Genomic DNA, 23,996 nt, shown 5'->3' with positions numbered 1-23,996 from the left:
CACAGGACATGCAGCTGTAACTCCAACCAAGGGTGATTCCACAAAATATCATATCAGGGGCTCTGAATAAAATGCACCTGCAAGATTTTAACCTGTAAAAAACTAATCAAACCCATATGTATTTTTGTAATGGCTTCTGCGTTTAACAGTACTGATTAAAGTAACCAGTAGATGTGTCACTATGTGTCCTCCACTAACACTGCAGTCATATTGCTGTGCACGTGTTTGACTTCCACTTGGACATGCCTTCTCACACATGCTTGAACACAAAGAGCAACACAAACAGACACTGGAGTGCGTAAGTACATGTCGTCTGTCAGCACCCTGTAGAAATACAATAACACCATGTGGTCAGTGTTATTATTTTTCTAACCCAGTACATCCTCTTCTATCTAGTTCATTTGGTATTATCACAGTAACAGTGTGTCTTAACAATCAGGCTTTGAACTGCTGAAATAGTCATTTCTACAGAAATGAATCTGCAATTCTTAGGTGAATGACCTTGTGCCAGAACAATGCCTCTGAAAGTTGGACCGTAAAGGAGGGATGTAATATATACTGTATAAAAGAGTGTGTGTTTTTTCTTTTGTTTCTTTTAAGCCCCGTTCTGTGGCAAGCTGTTGTGCACATATTTGACACCCTTGACATCTGCATCATTTTTGAAGGCTAGTTTGCCACCAAACCCCCACAGCTGGTTCTTTGGATATAGGAGTTCATGTTCAGAAATTGGTAAAATCTTTTGCCAAGTGACAGTTTTGTCCTATTCCAAAGCAAAAGTGACATTCATCCAACACAAATTTCTCAGCTAGACATTTTGCTGCAGTAGTTGACATCAGTGCTGGTTAACAAGATGATAATGAGAAACTTTAACATGTTAACAGTTTAAATAAATTCTACTTGTTAACTTAGTTGTAACCCTAAAATGTCTGCAGTAGACAACCAGTGCAGTCTGGCAATTTAACCTGACTAGGACTCCCCAAGGTGTCCACTAGTAAACTAATCAATTCTTTTAGAGTTTTGCTTCTTTTTAAACACAATTATTTTTGGTAAAAAGTGTTACTAACAAGATTGTTTATGAACTAATCAAGGAAAATATTGAGCAACAAAATGTCTAGAGTTATATGGGAAGCTTCTTGTGTAAATATTCCATATGAGTTATAGTGTTGTAGTAAAACATTTATGTGTTCAATATGTTGCCTGTAGTTCACAAATACTATTATCAGAGACATTTCCAATTAGTTACACCTTTAGCCAACAAATAGTCAAAATTTCCCACTAATAGAGCAAAAATGTTAAATTTTGACAAACTATTGTGCATCTGTCAGTCTACTCAATTACTGTTGTACTAATTTACTGCCAACTAGTTGACATGTTAGGGCTTTAGCTAGTATGACGTAGTAATCAATTAATCTGGTCAAGTGTCAACTAGTTTCTCAAAAAGCTTACTAGTTAGCAGTTTTGCTTTACAAATAAGATACTTTGGTTTACTGGGACTTCTGGTTCTACTTGTTATTGCGGTTTGAAGCCAGTGCAGGAAAATATTGCACAAAGTTGAACAAATGTATGATTGGAAGATATCAGAGGACATTCAGCAGGCAGAAATAACTGGATCTCAAGGAGGTTAAATATTTACACAAATGGCTTGCCATACATGGGAGAACTTTGCATCCACTGCAACTCCTGCCTGTCCAACCTCTCTCCCTCTGCTGATCACACTGACAAATGTGAGGCACACAGTAAGAGCTGTGTCAATGTTTTCAGCCGTTCTTTTCATGTGTGGCCAGAGTGAAAACTATCAACGTGGACGAGTTTTACAACAGCTGATCCATGCACTGCAGCAGAGGAAGCAGGCAGTGCAAAGAGTGAGCAAGCAGCATGCGGCGCAGCAAGGAAGGCAGCAAGTCTTTGATCAGGTTTAACTGGCAAGTCATGTCTTTGACATCTAAAGGGGAGGCTGAGAGGGTCTGAAGGGAACAACAACAAGCAGCTGAAAGAGAGAGAAAGAGAAGGAGAGAGGGAAACAGGGTGCCTCCGCTCAGGGAAACAGAAGAGGAGGGGTGGGAGGACAAGAGCAGGGAACGGTGAGGATTCATGCTGTGTTAGCATCCCCTCAGCAACTCCATCAATGCTGCATACAGCTGAGAAACTGGCAAAGGTCCTCCGTACTGCATTTTCAGGCTCGGCCGCAGAGAAAGAGAGCGACTCCCACGACCGGTCAGCTCAGTCTGCTGCTGGAGGGGCTCGTTGTGAGGGGCAGAACACACACACACACACACACACACGCACACACACCCATACAAGACACACTCTAACACACTCTCTCTGGAACCTCTGCTGCATCAAGAAGCAGAGGAGAGACACTCGACCTGGGAATACTCCAGAGGAGAGAGTTATCACCGGAGAGGGACAGCGAGGAAACTCTTGCTGCCATGCCCTGCATCGGAGGCTGAGCTGCGGGAGAGTTTGACAGGACCTCAGTGCACCTGCTCCTTGCACACTGGTAAGCTGATTTGTTCCTCTTTCAGTCAGAGAAATGTAGCCCAGCTTGTTTTTTTCTCCTGTTATTATGAGATGTTGTTTGAATAACTGGAAAAATGTGTTAATTCATCTTTCTCCGTTCCTTCATTCAGAGTAAATCTTGTTTATTTATTTGTCTGGGACTCAGTACTTTCCCCCCCTGGAATCACAAGCACAGTGTGGCCACAGTTTGTCAGCTGAAATCACATAACAGCATATAGTCAGTTCTCATCTCATTTTGTTACACACAATAAATAATAGTTACTAGTTCGAAGACGCAGATAGAGCCAGTGAATGTCTCTCAGAACATCAAAAACGGTAAATATCTTTGTGAGTTGCCGCAGAAGAATGGCAGGTATTTAAATGTCTGCTTTCGCTGAAACTGGGAAGTAGAAAACTGTTACGTGGAAGCACAGCTCCCCTGCAGGGGTGCACACCCCTTTTATAAAGCTCAGTTTTAGTTTTCCATGACATCATGGAGAGGTCATTGCTCAAAGCGGTGGCAAAGTGACCTGAAACAATTTGCTTGTGCCTTTGTGCTGCAGCTGTGGCTTTAGGGAATTTAATACCATATTCAGACTCCTAGGGTTACATTTACGCATTTTCAAATTATGTCAATATTACTGTATAAAATAACAGAAATAACTGAATGACATGTTTTTTTTTATTCCACGTGGCAACTAAAGTGGTGCATTGTTGTTACAACTCAGAGTTTTTTTTAAATTCCTTTCAAAGCTTAACTCGGTAATCTGGTGAAAATATGGCTCCACCTCGGCATCACATTTCATCTTTGTTCAGTTATTTTCAGCAAGAAGTGCAGGCAAATATTTTGTTGGAGTCATTTAACAACAAGGGACAAACATTAGGGTTTTAGAAGAGTAATTTATTTGCTTGATACCGTATACAGCAAACATTGTCTTATTGATAGTGTAGCCTAAGTGAGTAAAAAGCATCTTGTGTCATTTTGTTGTATTTTTGCTTCAGGTGGGATTTGTTGCTCCCATCACCTTCCACTATGATCAAGCAAAGATGTCAGAACTTTACCACCAACAAACCCAAAGTTAAAAACTCTCAGTTTGATTGATTTTGAAAGTTTCATTAAGCCGACAATGCAAAAAATGTACTTGCACCTGGTAAAACTTCTTTACTCAACCTGAGGATAATTCCCAAGGTTTATCTTGTTGCTCCCAAGCCGGTCTGTGAGAGACAGGTGTGGCCATTAAAGGTGTTTGAAATGTTTGTCCTTTCATCAGATCAGGACCAGAGGAACTGTTTAGTTAAAAAAATATATATATATAAAATATATAAAAATATAAAAATATATATATAAAAATATATATATATATATATATATATATATATATATATATATTTACAAATTAATTCTTCCCTTCATTTACGCATTTGACTTAATTTAAATGTTACTGACATGTTTGTGGTTCCATAACCATTAGATACAATGATTTCCAAAAATTGTAATTTGGATATACATTTATACATCCTCAATATAGTTAATTAGAATTGTATGCTTACCCATAGTTTGCATCAGTATATATAAAAAAAAAACACTCCTTCTAGTGAAATACAGTAGTAAAGCAGTAAAGAAACTACTTTTCTTTAAGAAGAAAGTTTGTGTTTTTATGATGAAGAGTGGATGTTTAATCCTTTGGAATCACAGTGAATCCTAGAAACCACCCAAATTCCTTGAAGAATGAATGAAAGTTTTAGACTCTGTACACCAGAACTAAATTAGGCATAAAAATCTGTTAGCTGGTAAAGACTTTGAACGAACATTTCCCTCTTGGATAGAATTTGAGAAATTCTGTAAGCTAGAGTGGGTAATTTTTAATTTATTTTTTTTTTACCAAGTCACATTGTGGCATATGATGCTTTGACAAAGCTTGACTTTTTTTGTGTGAACTTGTGTAAGGAGAATTTGTTTTTGTATGCTTTGCTTTCCTAACAACTATGTACGCTTCAGGCAATTTTTACATTCTACATGCAAAAAAAACAAAACTTGATTTAAATGAATTATTGTCGTCTCATTTGTTTCCATCATCAAATGTGGGCATTTTTGAATCACACAGCAACTCTGGTAAAGCACAAAGTACCTTGTAACAGCTAAGTGAAGCAAAATGTCATTCGTTTCTACCAATCCGAACTGACAGGTCAGCCAGTGAGCTGATTAATGGAAAACAACCAGCAGCCATTTCATGTAATAGACCAGCACAAAGTAGCACATAATTGCAAAGTGAAAGGACCATATTCTTAAATATTATTTAGAAACAAAAATCTGGATGTTGTGACTTTCATTAATATTTGTCCACTTTACTCTGAAGCCTCTAAATCCTGTATAATCCGGTGCAACCAATTGCCTTCAAAAATGACCTGATTTAGAGCTAGAATTAGGATTGGGTTGTAAGATGATATCCTAAGCCTAGCACATCTCATAGAGCATGTTTTAATTCATCATCTGAACATGCAAAGAGTGGTGCATACTGCAAACCTATGTCAGGTCACCTGAACTAATAGGCTGAGTAAGTAGAGCTTTAATCAGAAAATCAGCCAAGAGGCCCATACTAACTTGTGGGGAGCTGCAGGGATCAACAGCTCAGGTGGGAGAATCTCTTGATGGGGCAACTACAGTGCCCTGCATAAATCTGGCTTTTATGTAAGAGCTGTAAGAAGAAAATCATAGTTGTTAAAATGACTGACGCTTCGCTGAACACCAGGGTGAGACATGGTGGTGGCAGCATCATACAGCTGAGTTGTTTTTCTTCATTAGGGACTGGCACACCGGTGAGAGTTGATGGCAATATGAAAAATGAAAGAAAAAAACAGTTTCAGCAGAAAAAGACTGAAGATTCAGATAATGGTTAATCAACGATTTTAACAAACAGAACCAGCAACAATAGATCTGCAGCTGTCTTTTTTCTCACAGTGTTGACACATAAGAGCTCAAAACAAATCCCTGCCACACTTTTTAGATTTAAATCCTTCTTTCATTTGCCTTCAACGTCACATTTATGTGCTTCTCTGCATTGTTCTATCAATTGCAACAAGATATGTTGAGGTCTTTGATTGTAGAGTAACATCAGGGTGACAAATTCTGTTATTAAATGTCACACTTTGTTCCATGTGAAGTTTAAAACCAATCCTCGCTGACATTTACCCTTACAACCAGTTTGAGAGTTTGTGACATTCTTCTTTGTTGTGTGATACCATCACTGATTGCAAATCCCTATGTGAACGCCGACTTCGGCTCTGACTGATGGAAGTGACCTTTAGGCGGAGCGTAGACCTTTCAGCTTCTCAGCGTTCATTAACAAGCAGGGCCTCCCCACCTCCAAGTGGGAGCTGCGTTTCGCTAATTCTCCTCTGCAATATAATTCCAGTAACAGGTAATGCAGTCGTAGTGAAACTGACAGCTTGTTTGCTAGCAGGATTACTAGCACTGCTCGGGGACAGGCCCAACGGCGATAGAGCGGGATCTGCGTCATATGTTGTGGCAACCAAATCTGCTTAACCTACTTTGGTTTTTGCACAAAATATCTTGCGTTTCTTGGAAGTCCAGTGTGAAGTCGCTCTCGGCTTTCCAGTGCTATTCATCAAAATAATTAAAGCGCAACGTGCGAGAGGCAAGTTTTTCCATGCAGTGTCTCACTTGGGGAAGGGCTTTGAGCAAGTGAAATCTGCAACATGGAGGAAAGTTCAGATATGTGGAGGAGTTTATGCAGGAATGCTGAAAAAGAAGCTTTACACTAAATATGATTTTTCAAATTTATTACAAGAAATAAACTTTACCACTTTGTATATCACTGGTTGTTTTCTCAGTCTTTCTGCAAGGCAATTGAATGTGCATGTGGTCTGCATATTTAACACCATGGACTTGATAGCAAAGTCAGCCTCTAGAGTGTTCCTTCTGGCTTATTACACTTTAATACAACCTGAATGATGAGGCACTATTAACTTGAAGTAAAATAATTTAAGTTGCAGTTCAAAATTTTACAAATGTCGGGGATTTTTAGGCTTCTGTGCCAGGTTTTCATTAGAACATGTTCAAATATTATTTTATGTTATAGGACAGAAACCTGAGTTTATTCTTTCAAGTTGTGCTATTCTTGTGTCATTTCTGCAGGACTCATTTCTTTGCTACAAAATGGCATTTTGTTGTGAAAAAAAAGAGAGAGAAAGAATGCAATCAATTAACCTCGGAAGTTTACATTCAACTGAAAGACAGGCAGCTGAAATAATCTGGTTGCTTAAGTGCAAGCACTTAAGCAACCAGATTAAGCACATTTAGATGTGCTCAGAATGTCAAGCAGTCTCTGTGCTTGTAAAGGATAATTGGTTGATGGATTGCAGCAAACTGAGTGATGCATCTGTCATTGTATGTGTTCAGATTCATGGCACTGAGCGCCACATGTGTAACGTACCACATCATAGGTGAGACAGCAGAGTTGGCAGCAATGTGAAGTTTGGCAACAAAACAAGACAAAGGGGGGGGCTTTGAAACTCAAGGGGCCTCTGGTTCCCTTGAAAACACTGTCTGACAGGAAAGTTTATAGGTGCTGGAGTTGGGTTAATATTTAACAAGTTCTTTGCAAAATGCATGAACAAAGGTGGCAACGTGTGTGAAAATGTTCCTAATTAGCAAAATTACTTCCTTTTGACAAGCATTTACATTTTACATACACACGCACAAAGTGGTTGGAGTAGAATAATAATTATGTCCTTATAGAACTAAGAAACCAAAATTGAAAGTTTATGTCATAAATGCTGATTGTTAAATTGAGATTATTGAAAGCCTTTTTTCCCTGCTTAAAATAGTTGGGTTGGTCCTTGTAAAGCTGGTAGGTTTTCAGAGCTGTGAGTCGTCTCATTTTCATGCCTTTTTACTTTTTTTACAGATTATATAGAAGAGCTGGTGTGTGCAATGGCTATCTTCAACTTGCAGGGTTTCATGCCACCCGTTCTGCATCACTTTCCTCTCTTTGCTGCACAGCCAGGTCCAACGATCTGACCACACCTCTCCTTCCTCCCCCCGTTCGCCCCTCCTCCCCCTTTTTTTGGTGTCCATCTTTCCTGGACCCACCATGGGAGGATGCTTCTCCAAACCCAAACCAGGTAAGAAAGATGCTTTCCAAACTCATGTCCTGAAGGAGATTTAGAGTCCATTTTGACATTTTGACAGTAACATTTTGGTTGTCCCTAAATCTTTTCAATTCTCAAATAATTTTGTCCCGTTCCTCCTGAAAGAACTGGTGTAAGGCAGCCTTGCTCTCTTATGCATTTCTAAAACTTAATTTTCTATTGGGCTGAGATCAAGGCTTTTGTGACTAAAACCTGAAAATTTTGACTTTGTTATCCTTAAGCTAATTAGTCCATTTGTCCTCAAGTTTTAATTTCCTGTCTGATGTCTCAAGAAGTTGCTTCAATTGTTCCACATAATGGTCTTTCCCCAAGATGCCATCATTTTTGGGACATGCACCAGTCCCTCCTGCAGCAAAACACCTAACACAAGATGCTGCCACCTCAGTACTTCACAGTTGGGATGTATGTTCAGGTATAAAACTAATCAGAATAGCCAAACATATCAATGTGACCAAATGACATGTCTGCCAAAAATTTAGGTCTCTAAGAAATGGCGTATTTCTTGTCAATTAACGATTATGATTAATTCTGATTTTCCTGACGCCCTTTTTCTTTGCTATTACCTATTGATTCTAAAAAAATAACAAACACAGAGTGTTTGCAGAACATTAGCAGCATCTACACCAAACCTACAGGAACCTGGGAGCCTGTAGCAACAGGGGCCCCCACTGATTAGGAAAAGATCAGATGTTTTGAGTGTTGGCCGGATCAACCTGAACATTTTCTGATTCTAATCACCAGCTGATTTGACAGTTCATCTCTAGATTTGTAAACTGCTCTACTAGTATGTTTAAAGTGGTTCTGATCATGCTGACAAAGATAATGCCAAATTATGAGCTACAATTACAAATAACAGCAGATGAAGCGTAAGAGACTGTGATCCTGTCAATGTGGAAACCACTAAGCTGCGGTTGTCTGCCATTAGGTAATTTTGTCCAATAAGAGAAATCTTTTTGTGGGTCAGAGGAATATTATTATTATAAAGACAGTTATGTTTCTTATTTTCAGAGGCTTCAGGAAACACAAACTAGATGTAGAATAAATTAAACTGTTCAGTTTGAATAATTTTCTGGCCGCCTCCAAATTCTGCTGTGCACATGATCCCAGCCTCCGGTTCTCGCAGTACAATGTTTTGTGTGGGAGGAAGCAAAAAGCTCTCTGTAGCATTTTCATCAAAAGAGGATTACATACTGAGGCTCAAATATATCCTGAACAGAACATGTTGTCATGTCTCTGTTCGATATGCATCATACGGTGGAACAAAGAAGCGCTCTTTGAATGTAAATTAAAGACTCAGGATTTTTTAATTTGGATTATGTTAATAATTTCAACAGTTAATAGCTTACCAGCAACATATATCTTTTCAGGTTTTTTTGTTTTTTATATAAATCCAGGCTAGTTGATCCAGAAGTCATGAGCTAACAGCTAGCCAAGTGAGGCCAAGACCAAAGTGAACTTCAAACATTAAAAACAAAAAAAGCAAAAACACAGTAGTTTAGACTTCTAATTTTACTGCAGTTATTCATTTTCCTACTTGATTTGAGTCAGTAATTGTTTAAAAATCTTAAATTGTTTTAAGGAATATTGTAGGACTTCAATCTTTATGATTGGAATAGCCAGAGTAGGTCGTCTGTATGGTGGCTGAGTGTATGAAGGAGATGAAGTGTCTTGGATGGAGGGGGAGAGAAGCATTGATGGTGCCAGCGTTTAGCCAAAAAAGACAACCTCACGATTTAACTGTACGTCTATGTCCCGACCTTCACCTATGTTCACAGATAATTACTGAAAAGACATCCGGGTGTGGAGCTCTGTCTACTGAGAGGAGCTCAAAGCTGTTGCTCCTTTGCGTTGAAGGGGGTCAGTTGAGGTCAGGATGTCCTCTGGGTTAAATCCCTCGCCCACTCTGGAGGTTTTCCAGGCACTTCCCACCACGAGGAAATCCTGACCCAAAAGTAAACAAACTCAATAATAAATTCAATAGAAATTTCTGTGATGCACGAGGGAAATTTTGAACCGAAAAGGTCCCTATATCTATCTATCTATCCACTAATTCCACAAATTAACTTTTAATATTGGTGTTTTAAAGATTTATCTGAACTACTCTTTTTCCATGTGCAAGTGCAATGTTTTTGTTTTCCCTCCAGGGGGTCTTTTGTGGGCTCTAGTGTCCCTTATTTGAAAGTAGGCTGACAGGAAAGCGGGGAAGACATGCGGCCGGGTCCGGGAATCGAACCCGCGACTGCCGCGTCGAGGACTGAAGGCCTCCAAATGTGGGTCGCGCTATCCCCTAAGCCACCACAGCACGCCCAAGTGCAATGTTTTTTTAGAAACATGTGTTGGATGCACAAGTCTACATTTACTGTGGATTTTCCCTAATCCACACAGCATCAGTTATCACAGGGCAGATATAAAATGATGCAGACTAAAATATGCCCGGTGTCCCTATCAGTAAGCTCAAAAGAGTTTTGGTGCCATCAACAAACTTCTTTTTATAATTCTGACTGGATGTCTCACCCCTGTTCCTGGTTGAATTGACTAAGGTCATTTAAACCTTAGCATGATATATGCTTAGGAGACTGAGCACAATATTAAACACAATATTTTAATTTAAATAGAGCTAGGGCCACGTCAGAGCTTTGTTTATCAGTTTATTTTATTACAAAACTACGTCAATGAGTGCTTGGGATCATTGTGCTGTTATAAATCCCCAGAGTCGCCCAGGATTTGAGGAAAGGCTGAGGAAACTAAAGGTGCTGTTTTGCTTCAATGTGATCTTTGCAGGTGTATCTCTGGCCATGTGAGTCCGTGTTGATGTTAAACTGGCTTCAGTACGGACAGTGCTGCTCCAGCATCTTATAGTACATGCTAGGCTAGCACGTTGGTGCCGCCTGAGTCGTTCCCAAACATCCTCATCCGTTTCCTTCCATCAGTTTTGGCCTTCCTTCAGATCTTACACCAGTTTATAGTTGCTTGAATTGATCATGTTAGAATCTGCAGCATTTTAGAAAAAAAACTGAGCACAATGTTTTCTAACTTTTACAATCCATTTTAATTTAAATAGCAGCTAGTCCACGCAAGAAGACTTTGGTTTTTCAGTTTATTTTGTCAGACAGGTTGTTCAGAGAAAACCTAGAAAATTGTTCACTTCTGGCATCCAAAGCTCATTGAAGTTGTTTGTTGCACAACCATCATCATCTCCACATAAGATGAGATGAGCAGTCTTCATGTAAGCTGCTCATTGTTGAGGTGGGAAAGTGTCATGTATACAGCAAGTGCTGTTTACATACCTTTATTGGAGGGTAAATGGTTCTAACATGGGCTGCATGAGGAATGAAGGGCTTTAAAGATGTGGCTCTGTACCAACTCATTTGCATGAAAATATGCTGAAAACTTGCTGATACAGTGAAGTCACACAGCAGCAAATAAACATCTTATGTTTTTTTTTTTTCATGTCTGACTCACTTTACACAATGCACAGCAAGTAAGTGACAGCTGCATTCAAAGCACTTTGAAAACATATTCACAATCACATACACTATTCAGAAGTTGAGTGCTAAGAGTCGTTGCATTACAGCAGCTTCTGGAGATTCTCCTCATAGGCACATAACAGTCTCCCCTTCTCCTCCACTTGTGCAATTGCTCTCACTATTACGATTTTCCATTGATTTTAATTAAGACTTGCTCAGCAGGAGAAAATTCCAGGCAGATTACTGTGTAAGAACCGGAATGATCAGCACATTTTTCCAGCCGAACAGATAAAGCCTGCTGCAGTGAAGCTGGAGTTACACAGCGCCTTCTCCACATCCACAATCATGGAGCCGACGGCGGCGCATCGTCCTAAAGAAACTGAATTTATGCATGACAAAGATGCTTTGTCTTGGAAACTGAAAGATACGTTTTTTTAGTAATTTAAATGTGTTTTTTTTTTTTACTTTCAGAAACCCATTTAGCACCACACTTTCAACAAGAGGTGAAATTAAAATTTTTGAATTATACCTCTAAGCTGTGCAGGAAATTATGGTCTTCACCTGAGATTAATGAACAGCCAGCAGGAGCTCTGAACTATCTTCACAGGTTTATGGCAAAAAGATTTAGTAAAAGTGACTTTCTCATCTGTTGTCAAATATCTTTAGATCATGATGTGTTAATTTGTGACAAATGTTTTCAGACAGGTTTAAGTTTCTTGATTCTACAGGTTGGTAATAATCAGGCCTGTTTGTAGCTTATGTTATTTTAATAATATATGCAGATTTTTTTCTTTTCTTGTAATATTTCTCTTTTTTTTTCATCAACTTATTTTATTATCGTTTTTGCACAGCACTTTGGTGCCGTTGTAAACCTGTTTTTAAAGTGCTATATAAATAAATTTGACATTGACATTGATTTATTACTGTCAAATTTCAAATGGGTATGGTTATGGCAGCACTTTTCATCAAATACAATAAACACTGTAATAATGTTATGTTTGTTATTTGCTTGTTGATCTGAAACACGTGTGACTACAAAGCAAAAACAAAAAACGGTGAGGGGGGCAATACATTTTCAAAGCACAATGATTTATGATTTTGTTTATTATCAAGAGCATGAGTGGCAAAATTACAAATTCTCTAAATGACAGAGAAAAAGGTGAAGGGAGCCCAAAAAAAAAGGATATTCTTGAAAATCTATTTCTTTCCTGAACACTGCTTTTGTTTGACCAAGTTGTGGAGACGTCTATGTCACTGTGATCCAAAGTTGTAAAAAAATCTCTCTTTTCCTAAAGGAAAAACACTCCCATAACGTACTGGTGTGAAAGTAAAAGAAAAAATGGGACAAGAAAACTGTATTAAAAGTGTAGCGCTTTAAGGATGGCCAACACTAACAGTCAGCCAACATTAAGATGTTTATTTGTTAATGGTTTCAGTCTATTTCTATCTGAAATCATTTGGTCACTGATATTAACTGTGGCATAGTAGTGACTGCCCTGTACGCATTTATTCAGTCGGTTTCTAAGAACCACATGTCTGTGTTGTGTAGTTGAAGTCAAAGTGGAGCTCTCTCTCCTGGAAAAAGAAAAAGAAGTGGACGGCCTGTCCCCTAATGGCAAAGCGAGCCCCTTCGCTGACTGCAGACCGAATGGGGCCCTGGCACACAGCTCTGACGAAGACTCCATGCTGCTGCCGCTCAACCACAACTCCCGGGATTATGTGGAGGCCTCAGTGTGTCACGTTAAAGACCTGGAAAATGGACAGTAAGGAAAAAGGAATCATATATTTACTTTTTTTATTATTTTATTTATTTTTTACAAGAAGCAGATCATTCTGCTTTCTTTCACTCCTGCATCCACTGCACCTTAAAGATTTTATTATGCTAGACATGATCTTTTATTAAACTATTTGTGATACAGCAAAACAAAGCATTCTCTACGTTTTAAGAGGAAGAAAAAACTTGATTTATATTTGTCAAGTTTTTGTTTTGACAAATATAAATCAGAAGAATATGTGGCATGTTGTGTTATTCAACCTTTCGCTTCAATTCAAGTCTTTTAAAGAACATCTTTACCAGCTTTGCACACGTACTCACTGGATGTTTTGCTCATTCTTTATTGTAAGGCAGCTTAAGATCACTGAGACTGAACTTTGACTAGGACACGTTGAGCTAAACCAGTGTTTCTCAATTCCGGTCCTCATGCCCCCCTGCCCTGCATGTTTTAAGTGTTTCCCTTCTGCCACACACCTGGTACTTGGTAGCTGCAGAAGACATCATGCAATCATTTGAATCAGCTGTTCTGGTGTAGAGGCACATCTAAAACATGCAGAGCAGGGGGGCCTGAGGACTGGAATTGAGAGGCACTGAGCTAAACCATGTCATTGTGGCTCAGGCTGTATGCCAGACTGAGCCGCACCTCAAAATCAAGTGTTTGCAGCTTCTAATGCAGGTTTCCTTACAGAACGTCCCTGTATCTATAAGTCAAGCATAGTGTTATGCTGCCACGTGCACGGTGTGCTCAGAGTGATCTACATTGTTAGTTTTCTTTCACACATAGTGTGTTGCATGTCGGTCAAAAGTTTCAGGTAGGACTCTTCTGATCAGAATGTTGCAAAGTGGAAACCCACTCTTTCATGGAGTTGTGAGATATATAATGGGTCTCTGCAGCTCATCCATGGTCACCATGGGACTCTTGGCTCTTTTTCTGTTTTCTTACTACCTAACCCTGATATAAACTTCTCCACAACTTTTTCCCTGACCTGCCTGCTGTCTTTTCTTCTTGATCTTCATGGTGCTGTTTGTCCACTAGCACTCTCTAACAAACCTCCACACAACACCAACACAGGTGGAAGCTATTTAATGATTAAGGGACTCATGAAAGCTTTTATTTCCTCTTTTATTTAGGGATGTCACATCAATGTGAGGATATGCCAATAAAATACATTGAAGCTTGTTGTTGTAATGTGACTAATTGTGAAAAAAAGTCTTAAATAAAGCTGTAATGGTGATTCTACGAAGGCTTTGATTGAGGATCTGTTCCCTGGAGCTCAGGCTGGATGTCAACAGTAAAAGGGTTGTTCTAGTTTCAGATGGTTAATTTGCTAACTTTACACATATGAATGAATCTACTTCTATTTTAGGCTTGTGTTACCATCCAGAATCATTTAGTATTATTTAATGAGTTAGCTGTGTCTAAGTTTAAGCCCTGAATCAGGGAATAAATGGCAGCAAAGAAAATAGTGATGAACGATGAATAAAGGTATATAGAAAATACAGACTTTTTTATGCTAACAATATAAAACCCAGAAAACTAAATGCAGTCTCAGACGGTGTGAAACAGCAAATGATTTTTGCAAGGCACTGTAGCTGTTTTTCCAAATTGTACATCACTTTGTTTTCCCCTTGAATTCACCGTTGGTTTTGTTTTTGCGCCTGGGACAGAATGCGAGAGGTCGATCTGGGATGTGGCAGAGCTTTGCTCATCAAACAACACGGGGAGTTTTCCGCCATGGCCCACAAGTGTCCGCACTACGGAGCACCACTGGTCAAAGGTCAGAATTGTGTTGATTATCATTGCAACTATAATTTTCTATCACTGGGACACCTTTGACTTACGCTCTCTCCTTGTAGGTGTCCTATCTAAAGGACATGTGCGCTGTCCCTGGCACGGCGCCTGTTTCAGCACAGCAACAGGAGACATAGAGGACTTCCCAGGTCTGGACAGTCTGCCTACCTTCCAGGTGACCTTCCCTGCTGCTGGTCCCTCGTAACACATTGTCTGCCTTATCAAAACGTGAACACGTCGCTGATGTCTGTTTGCTCCAGGTCAGAGTTGAAAAGGACAAGGTGATCATTCGTGCAAACAAGCAAGTAAGAAACAAACAAACCAAAAAAATATGGGAATATTTTATCCAAAACTTTTCCATATTTTGTCACATTACAACCACAGACTTCAGTGGATTTTATTGGAGTTTCTTGTCATGGATTATTAACAAACTGAGCAAAATTCTGAAATCGGAGAAGTATTGATGATTTCCAAAGATTTGTATAAATGTAAATCTTAAAAGTGTGGCATGGATTTGTATTAATCTCCTCCAAGTTATCACTTCATAGAATCTCTGCAATTAGCGCATGTCTTTACCACTGTTGGACATCTGCAGTCTCAGGTAATTGCTTTGTCCGTTTTGGAAAATTGCTTTGACTCTTAACTGGATGGAGAACAAAATTCAAGTAATGGCTTTACAGTTTGTTTTGCCAGCTAAACTTTGACTAGACCATCTTAACACATGAACATGCTTTCATCTAAACTATTTGGTTTTAGATCCAGCTGTTAGTTTAAGTTGGTTGAATATTTGCTGACAGTCTGTTGCAGCCTCTAATACATTTTCTTCCTGCTCTGTTTTTAGCTCTATCCTTCCATCAAGTCTGTCAAGCTTGTGGCGTTCTTTCAGCAATAGCTTCACATTTCCATAAAGGTCATTTATGGACTGCAAAACTAATATCTTGTTGACAGATTTGTTCACTTGATTGGTGGATCTCTGCAGCTCCTAGATAGTTGGCATAGGCTTTGTTACTGCATCTAAGGCGTTAGTGCTCCCCATGCCTTGCCTGTCAGTTTAGTTGGATGTCCATGTCTTGGTTGGTTTGCAGCTGTACCATGCTCAGATGATAGATGAAGCGCCACTATTTGAAGTTTTCAAAGCTCTGTACTTTGTTTTATAATTTGTCAAAATGTGAAAAAGTTCTGCAGGGACTGCTGGGCAAAGTTGAACAAAGCTGCTAATGAATTCATTAATCTTTAATGCCATTTTAGGCACTTCAGTCACAAAAGAGATCGAAACCCATGTCCCGATGTTCGGCCGTCATCAACTCCAACACAGGCTTCAGCCATGTTCTCATCATCGGTTCAGGTTGGTGGACACCGTTTTTATATGAACCCCCCCCACCCACCCCACACACACACACACACACACACGCACACACACACACACACACACACACACACAATTTCCACAACCTTTTTCTTAAAAGACAGTAGTTTTTAGGGTTGAAATTTGTGACTTTCTCTCCAGGTCCAGCGAGCCTGGTGTGTGCAGAGACACTGAGGCAAGAAGGCTTCACAGATCGCATCGTCATGTGCACCATGGACAGACATCCTCCGTATGACAGGCCTAAACTGAGTAAGGTTTGTACACAGACTCCAGCCATATACACTGAGACGCAGCTCATTATGTCAGGAAGCTTACATAAGAGACTGCAGAGTTGCTGCTTTGGTCAGTGGCTCTTTAGGGAGCAGCTACTCATTGAGCAGCCAAGCTTAAGAAAGTTGAGAGTTGGACGGTTCTACAGAGCCTCAGGAAAGCAACCACCACAATCTTAAATGTCATTTTTTAGGAATTTATTTGATAGATCAACACAAAGTAGAGCTTAACTTTGAAGTGGCAGATGAGTTAATGGGAAGATGGATGGAGCCAAATGGGACAATGCTGGATAAAAATCTGTCTGCAGCTGCAAAGAGTTTGAGAATAAGGCAAAGGTTTACAGGCCAACAGGAAGATGGTGCTAAACCATCAACCAAAGCTACAAAACAATTATTTAGATTAAAGTACATGCATATGTTAGAATAGATGAGCCAAGACTAAATTAAACTGAGAATATGTGGCAAGACTTCTTACTATGATTGAGCTGTTTTACAAAGAAGAATGAGCAAAAATGTTTGTGTCTAGATGTGAAAAGGTGGGGTAAAACTGCAGTAAACTGTGATTCTATAAACATTTGACTCCAGAGTCTAAATAGTAATACACAGAACATTTGTCAGATCTGTAACGGTAAACAAATTTCAGTGCATTTCATAATTATGCCACATCTTAATTTGGTGTAGTTTGTGGTTGTGAAATGTGACAAAATGTGAAGAAGTTCAAATGATGCAAGGCTTGGTATAGACTAAAGAAAAGAACATTAACATATTTTTTATTATGTCCACAAATTATACTGACGATGGCTTAGAATACCATCATAATCTTACGTTTAAAATGATCTTTAAACAATTTTCAAGAGGGAGAAATAGAAATGTGGTTTCCTGCAGGACCATGACATTGAGCTGCTCACAGAAAAGGAGGTGAGGGACTTTGGATTGTGACAATTTATCTAAATAAATGAAACTATTTTATATTTTAAGTTTGTTTAAGCAAAAAGTCTCCAACAATTGTTTTAGGTTGTAGCAGTGGATGTTAAGACTCGATCTGTAACGTTTGAAGACGGCTTGAGGATGGAGTACAGGAAACTCTTTATTGCTTCAGGAAGCAAGTAAGAAAAATAACTAATTCTGCCTGAAACTCTTAATGCCTAATTTGATTTAATTGTTTTAAAGTCCAAAACCGATGAGCTACAAGGGGAAAGACGTCGGGAATGTTTTCCATCTCCGGACGCCTGAGGATGCTAACAGCATAGCGAGGCTAGCCAACAACAAGAACGCCGTGATTGTGGGAACATCTTTTGTTGGTGAGACAAAAACTCATATCTAACCATTTCAACAAAGTTCTTAGATTCAGGGGAAGGTTTTATAATAATATTTTAGTACAAAATCTTATTTTCTTTACCTTCTTATTGACCATAGAGTCTTAATTACTATCACTTCTCCAAAACAGGTTTCACCCTACAATAGTCTGATTTTGCACGATATTTGCCTGTAGCACAAGTCTTTTTCATGCTCAACTGAAGTTAAATCAAATAAAAAAATTAGGTTTAATGCTCAAAATAGCTCAGCATTATTTTTTATGCTTATGACTGTACAATAAGCCCAAAGCTCAGAAAAAAGCTAAAACAACCTCATAAAAAAATGTAAAAGGATTTAAAAAGATAAAAGGTAATGAGTTAGTCACTTCATTGGTGGTGTCATTACTTAATTACATTTTTTAAAAGCCAAGATAAAAACGCTGAGTGAGAAAAACCTATCACTGCATTGCTCCTTTTTGAAATATATTTCTTATTAATAGATTGTTGCTGTTTTGTGTGCACAAAAGTGTAGATCTTGAAGATTTATGGTCTTTCTTTTCATCTGAGTATGCTGTTTTTAATAACTCTTTAGTGTTTTATTTATATATTAATGTGCAAGAATAGCCCAGTCAAAGTCCAGGCTTGAATCCAAAGGCAGACTTGAAAATTGATTTTCACAAACACCATCCATCCAATCTGTCTGAGCTTGAGCAATTTTACAAATTAGAATCTGCAACAATTTCAAAGCTGGCAAATCCATCATATATCCACAATAGAGCTAAGTCTGGGTAAAGTATTTACTCCTGGGAGCCGAATACAAATGCAAATTCACTTTCATGTTTTTATTAATTCGAAAAATGTTGAAACCCATGTATCTTTTCCTTCTACATCACAAGTAGAAGGAAAAGACTTTGAGTTGTTCTATAAAAAATAAAAAATAAATAAATTAAGTTGAAAAATGCCAATTGAAAATTGTTGTTTATAGGTTTATGATTTTGTCCACATTTTGTTTATGGTGACAAAATGGTTCTGTAGAGTGTGTACTTTTGCTAGGCAGTGTAATTATTTTGCCCAGGGAATGAAACTGTGTGATGGGACTCATAAGCAGCCGCTTTATGCTGGAGAGAGACTGGCGCTTTAAAATATGACAACGTTACTATTATTGGTTTACATGCAAAGGTAGAAAGGTATGTAAAAGTCTGACAGCAGGGGGCAGTGTGGTGCCTTCACAGATGCTGCAGTGGGAACATCGAAGTCCTAAACAATATTGAAGACTAAATACGGCCCTGTTTAGAAAAATGCTTTTTTTATGCAGAAATATAATTAAAAAAAAAAAACTAAAAAAAAACACATTGATTGTGAAGTTTTCTCTTTGCTTCTAAATTTTCAAGAACCTTCCTCAAATAAAAGAATAGCTCCCATGAGTTTTAAGATATAGCCTAATACAGAAAGCTTGTTGCAAGAATACACCTGCAGATGTCAGAGGTTGCAGAGGAGTAACCAGTTTTCAATGTTCACTGTTTTAAGGTTGCAGCTGGCCTAATAAATGGAGAGGGATTTGCTTAGACAGATTAAAATAAATGCATGAACATTTTCCGCCTTGATGCCTTGTGTTTTGTTGTGGTGGCAGGTATGGAGGTGGCTGCAGCTCTGACTGACAAGGCCCACTCAGTGTCTGTCATCGGGATCGAGCCGGTCCCCTTCAAAAAAGCTCTTGGGGAGAAAGTAGGGAAAGCCATAATGAAGGTAAAGGCTCCCTCCTGGGAATTTAAGCCTTTGTGAACATGAAGCCCATTAACAGCGCCATCATCAGTATTCTCCCCGAGAATATACTGCTGGTTAAAATGCAAATCCCATTAGTTGTTTCTGCTGCTGGTCAATACTGCACCAGAAATTGAAGCAGCGACTGATCATTGAAAAGAAATGGAGGCTGCTGTAAAGTGTCCATGTTGTGGTTTCAGTGTAACTCTGAGGTGTCTTCATCTCTGCAGCTGTTTGAGACAAACAGGGTGAAGTTCTACATGCTGAACGAAGTGTCGGAGATGATTGGTCAGCATGGACAGGTATTCAGAAAGTGAGAGAAATAGCAGGACATGCTGCTTAGTCTCCTCCTCTGTAGAATCTGAAAACCTTAACATCTCAAACATTTATTCATGTAACATGAAATAATTAAGTAGAAACAAGTGCAGCAGTTACTTTTTTTTTTACATCAAAATGAACCATTTTTTCCCCCTGTTTCACAGCTGAAGGAAGTTGTTCTGAAGAGTGGGAAAGTCCTGCGGGCGGACGTGTGCGTCATCGGAGCAGGTAGCAAACGTCCTTTCTCTCTTTTTTCCTGCCGGCCTCCTTCATGTTAAGCCTGTTGACATGTCTCTGCTTCTGCAGGGAGTGTTCCTGCATCAGGGTTTTTGAAACAGAGCGGCATCCACTTGGACTCAAAGGGCTTCATCACCGTGAACAAGGTGTGCTGCAATCCTCTGTGGTTTGAGTAAAAAATCTACTTTTGTTGTGGGGTTTTTTTCACTAAAATGTATCTCTGCTATAGATGATGCAGACAAACGTTGATGGGGTGTTTGCTGGAGGAGACGTGGTCACGTTTCCTTTTCCACCTCGCAACAACAAGAAGGTGAACATCCCTCACTGGCAGATGGCTCATGTCCACGGTGAGCGGGTCAAAGCTCGAATCAGACTTGGGAAGCTGTGAAAGACGTGTGTAAGATTTATTTTGTTTCTTTCATTGTCGCCGACAGGCAGGGTGGCAGCTCTCAGCATGATGGGCAGACTCTCTGAGTTCAAAACTGTGCCTTACTTCTGGTCGGCGATGTTTGGGAAGACCATTCGCTATGCAGGTGGGGGAGGGCGCCGTGGAGGATATTTCCTGACCTGGAGTATTTTGAAGAAAAATATAACTTCCAATGAGATTTCAAAAGTTTTTTTTAAAACTGGAAAATTAAAAAAGATAGACATTGGTGTCTTAACAGCTAGGTGTAAAACTGACTTACTCTTTTTGTAGATTTTAGATATTTTCATTTCACAATTTATTTTTTCTTGTAATTTCTTCTACTGCTCTTAGATGAAATAAAACAATTATTAATCCACATTTATATTTTCTGAATAAGGTGTATTAAAAGTGAATTAAATCACATTTTTAACATTTCTGCTGTACTTTACAAAACAAACACTAATTCATATCCATTTGTACTGAATCTAGTTAAGTCTAAATCAGTCTTATTAATTGTAATGTAATTCAATCTGTCAGATTCACTTCAATACAGACCAGTTTAATCTAAATTCTGATACAGTCCAATCATCTGTCCTCCTGAGATTTTTTTTTTTTTTTTTTTATCAAAAATACATACAGTGCCTTTAGGAACATCCTCCCTGAAAAAGAAACACACATCATAGCTATTAAGATGAAAAGCTTAAACCAAATACCAACGTTTTGTGTGTCCTTTTCCATGTTTTGAGGTTATGGTGATGGATTTGATGATGTCATCATACAAGGAGATCTGGAAGAATTACGATTTGTTGCTTTTTATACAAGGTAACTATTACATTTTTAAACTGTAAACTAACTCATAAAAATATTTGGACTGTTCTACAATTGTTCATTTGCTCTGTTCCCATCTGAAGGAGCGAGGAGGTGGTTGCTGTCACCAGCATGAACTATGACCCCATCGTGTCTCGGGTGGCAGAGGTCTTGGGATCCGGAAAGACGATTAAAAAGCGAGACGTGGAGTAAGTCTCCATTTGGGATTTTATAGTCATTGCAGTTGGAAGTTATTTTTAAAGTCTTGGAAAAAATTTAGTGGGTGTTTGAGTTTGGGACTTTAAAAAAAAAGCTCTAAATGTAAAACATGGAAACATAATTAGCTAACGAAAGCTGTGGTAGGTTTAGGTTTATGTTATGATACAATCAAGCATATCGTTTAACACTGAAGTTCTTTTTTATAACATTGTTTTAAAGAAATGTTTATCGTATCGATAAAATACGAAAAATCCTGAAAGATTTTATACATTCTTACAATCATGAATCTCGCTTCATTTGTTCAATTAATTTAAAGTTAAGATTCAATTTCAGTCAAGTGACTGCATTTTAGTTTGATCATCATTCACTCTTCTGCATGAATGATGCCTTTGAGTTTCCTTGCACAACCAAATACATACTCAGTCCTCCAATAAAACCCATTGAGACAAAATTGTTGCGTATCATTTTGTAACTTTCCAGGATCTGTACAGCCTACAGGGTTGACTGCTCATGCAAAAAGACGCTGGCTGTTCGTGGCTTCCCTATGTGTATGGTTCGTGGCTGTATGGTTCACCACCCTGGCACCCGGGGTGGTGAACCATACAGCCAAAGTTAAAATTGGTCCCTGAAGGTCACTGCTGGTTTATAGCCAGGGACTGGGGTCCTGCAACTTTTAGACATGTTCCTGGTCCAATATGTCTGAATCAATTGGCTGAATTACCTCCTCAGTTGTCAGGTTTTGCAGTCTCGCTAATGACCTCATTATTAAACTTGAGTGTCTGAAGGCCTGAGTTTGAAGATCCCTGGTTTACAGGAATAGCAACAGTACATTAATACTTCTGGCATGTTAGCTGTATTGAGTCGATGCATGCTACTGTATTTCTAAAAGCTTGATACAAAAACATTTGTGTTTCAAAAAGAAAAATTTAGATAATGTCTTCAACAGTGACAGACGAGACGACATTGTCTCTTCATCAAATATGGCAGCTTATATGTCAGTGTTGGTCTGTAAATCTCGCTGTTAAAATGTCCATTTTGTCTTGTCTTTTTGTTGTTCTACTGATCTTCATCTCTCTCATGTCTTTCAATTTTGTGTGCAAACAAACACTGAAGGATGTTAGCGCAGCTTGGCAAGTATGGAAAAACATGAGCTAATCCTTTTTACTCACCACTTCTATGCAGCTCCACCTTATCCACAAATGTGATAAAGCTCTTATCTGCAAGGACCTGATCACTGTCGCTGTGTTGCAGGACTGGAGACATATCTTGGCTGATTGACAAAGGCTCTCACTGACTTCACCTCTGACGTTCCCTAAAGGACTGACCCAAAGTTCCCTGGATACCCTCACGTGGACACTTTGGTGCTGAGACCCTGAGCAGCTATCCTACTTCATTCACAGAAACACAGTGGGCACGGCTCACTCTCCTGAAGACGACAGTATAACATGTTTTGCTCCGGAGAGACACTTTAATGTGACAAACTGAACCACACAGGGCATGAACACACTGAACCACTGTGTCGGCAAATGTTTTTGTTCACAACAAAGCAATATTTCAGCCTTTGTGCTGCTGCAAGTTATATCTACCTGTACTTTTTGTTTATAAGAAGCCAGAGAAGGGCATGGGCGTTTGTTTTGTATAAATATGACTGTACATAGTTATAATCCTGATTGCACTGTAACAACAAAAGAGAATACACTGCTGAGTGGAAAACAGATCGACTGTGCTCTCATACGGACATTAGATCTGCATGGTAGAACTTACTGCAGTAAAAAATAAAATGACGAGTCCCAAACCAGAGAATATTAATACAGATGCATTAAAATAAAAGCTTAAATCAGCAGCGGAACAAGTCCTCTTTAGACCAACCTTGAGCTTTAACAAGCTCAGTTATATGCACATGCATTTAATTTGCAACGAGATAATGTACTTCTTTGTATGTGTTGCCTTGCTAGTCGAGTAAATGCATTAAATTTTAATCGTATTTTTAATTAAACTAATTATTAGTTTGTGCTTGCACAATAGATTCATGTTTTTCAAAAAATAAACAACGATAACTCATCTAGATGAAAACTAGCTGAATGTTTATTTGTGACGTTTCCAGACTCCATAGGGACTTTATTTGTTACTAACTCAGGGAACTGAGGTTTGTGGCCCAGGCTGACTGCTCCCTTACAGTCGCTGTTGCTTTAATATTCTCCCCTGCGATCTCACTGCTTCCCCTCATTTTCCTTTAGCGATGCTTTGCAATGTGCTGAGAGGTGCAGAGCAGATGTCTGATAGCATACTGGTCTAATGAGGATCCATGCATACTTGATCCTTGACGCTTAAAGTCAACGAGGCAATTTGAATAGCATTGTTCTTCCTACAGAGAAGCTGGAATGACATTTTTATAACTTAACTTTGAAATAAAAAGTGATCCAACAGTAAAGACCCACTGTTTATGCAATGTTTATTTCAGTTTTAACACTTCTTTCCTGTGTACATCCTTGGTTAGTGTTGGCTATTTTCTGCAGTTTTAAACCCAACATGGTAAAAAAAAAAAAAAAAAAGTCATCTGTGATGGTTCATAAAGAGGCCCAATCGACTCATTGTTTCATACCTGCTTCACTAG

At 38.8% G+C, this 23,996-nt stretch overlaps 1 protein-coding gene across 1 annotated transcript; it reads left to right on the top strand.

The window, feature by feature from the left end:
* Positions 1-1,897: 1,897 nt before the first annotated feature.
* Positions 1,898-23,815, top strand: LOC122827901 (apoptosis-inducing factor 3). Its single transcript, XM_044110998.1, has 21 exons — positions 1,898-2,500; positions 7,428-7,644; positions 12,688-12,901; positions 14,581-14,690; positions 14,770-14,879; positions 14,965-15,009; positions 15,953-16,049; positions 16,212-16,471; positions 17,207-17,257; positions 17,354-17,445; positions 17,510-17,640; positions 19,265-19,380; positions 19,626-19,697; positions 19,878-19,941; positions 20,020-20,096; positions 20,180-20,297; positions 20,385-20,483; positions 21,103-21,178; positions 21,268-21,372; positions 22,496-22,516; positions 22,634-23,815. Exons 2-21 carry the CDS (start codon positions 7,614-7,616, stop codon positions 22,674-22,676), a joined length of 1,932 nt encoding a protein of 643 aa, XP_043966933.1. The 5' UTR covers positions 1,898-2,500; positions 7,428-7,613; the 3' UTR covers positions 22,677-23,815.
* The last annotated feature ends 181 nt before the right edge of the window (positions 23,816-23,996 follow it).

Source organism: Gambusia affinis, linkage group LG03, assembly GCF_019740435.1.
Source record: "Gambusia affinis linkage group LG03, SWU_Gaff_1.0, whole genome shotgun sequence".
Classification (NCBI taxonomy): Eukaryota; Metazoa; Chordata; class Actinopteri; order Cyprinodontiformes; family Poeciliidae; genus Gambusia; species Gambusia affinis.
Note: the sequence above shows the minus strand (reverse complement) of the source record. Positions and strands in the feature narration are given on the sequence as shown.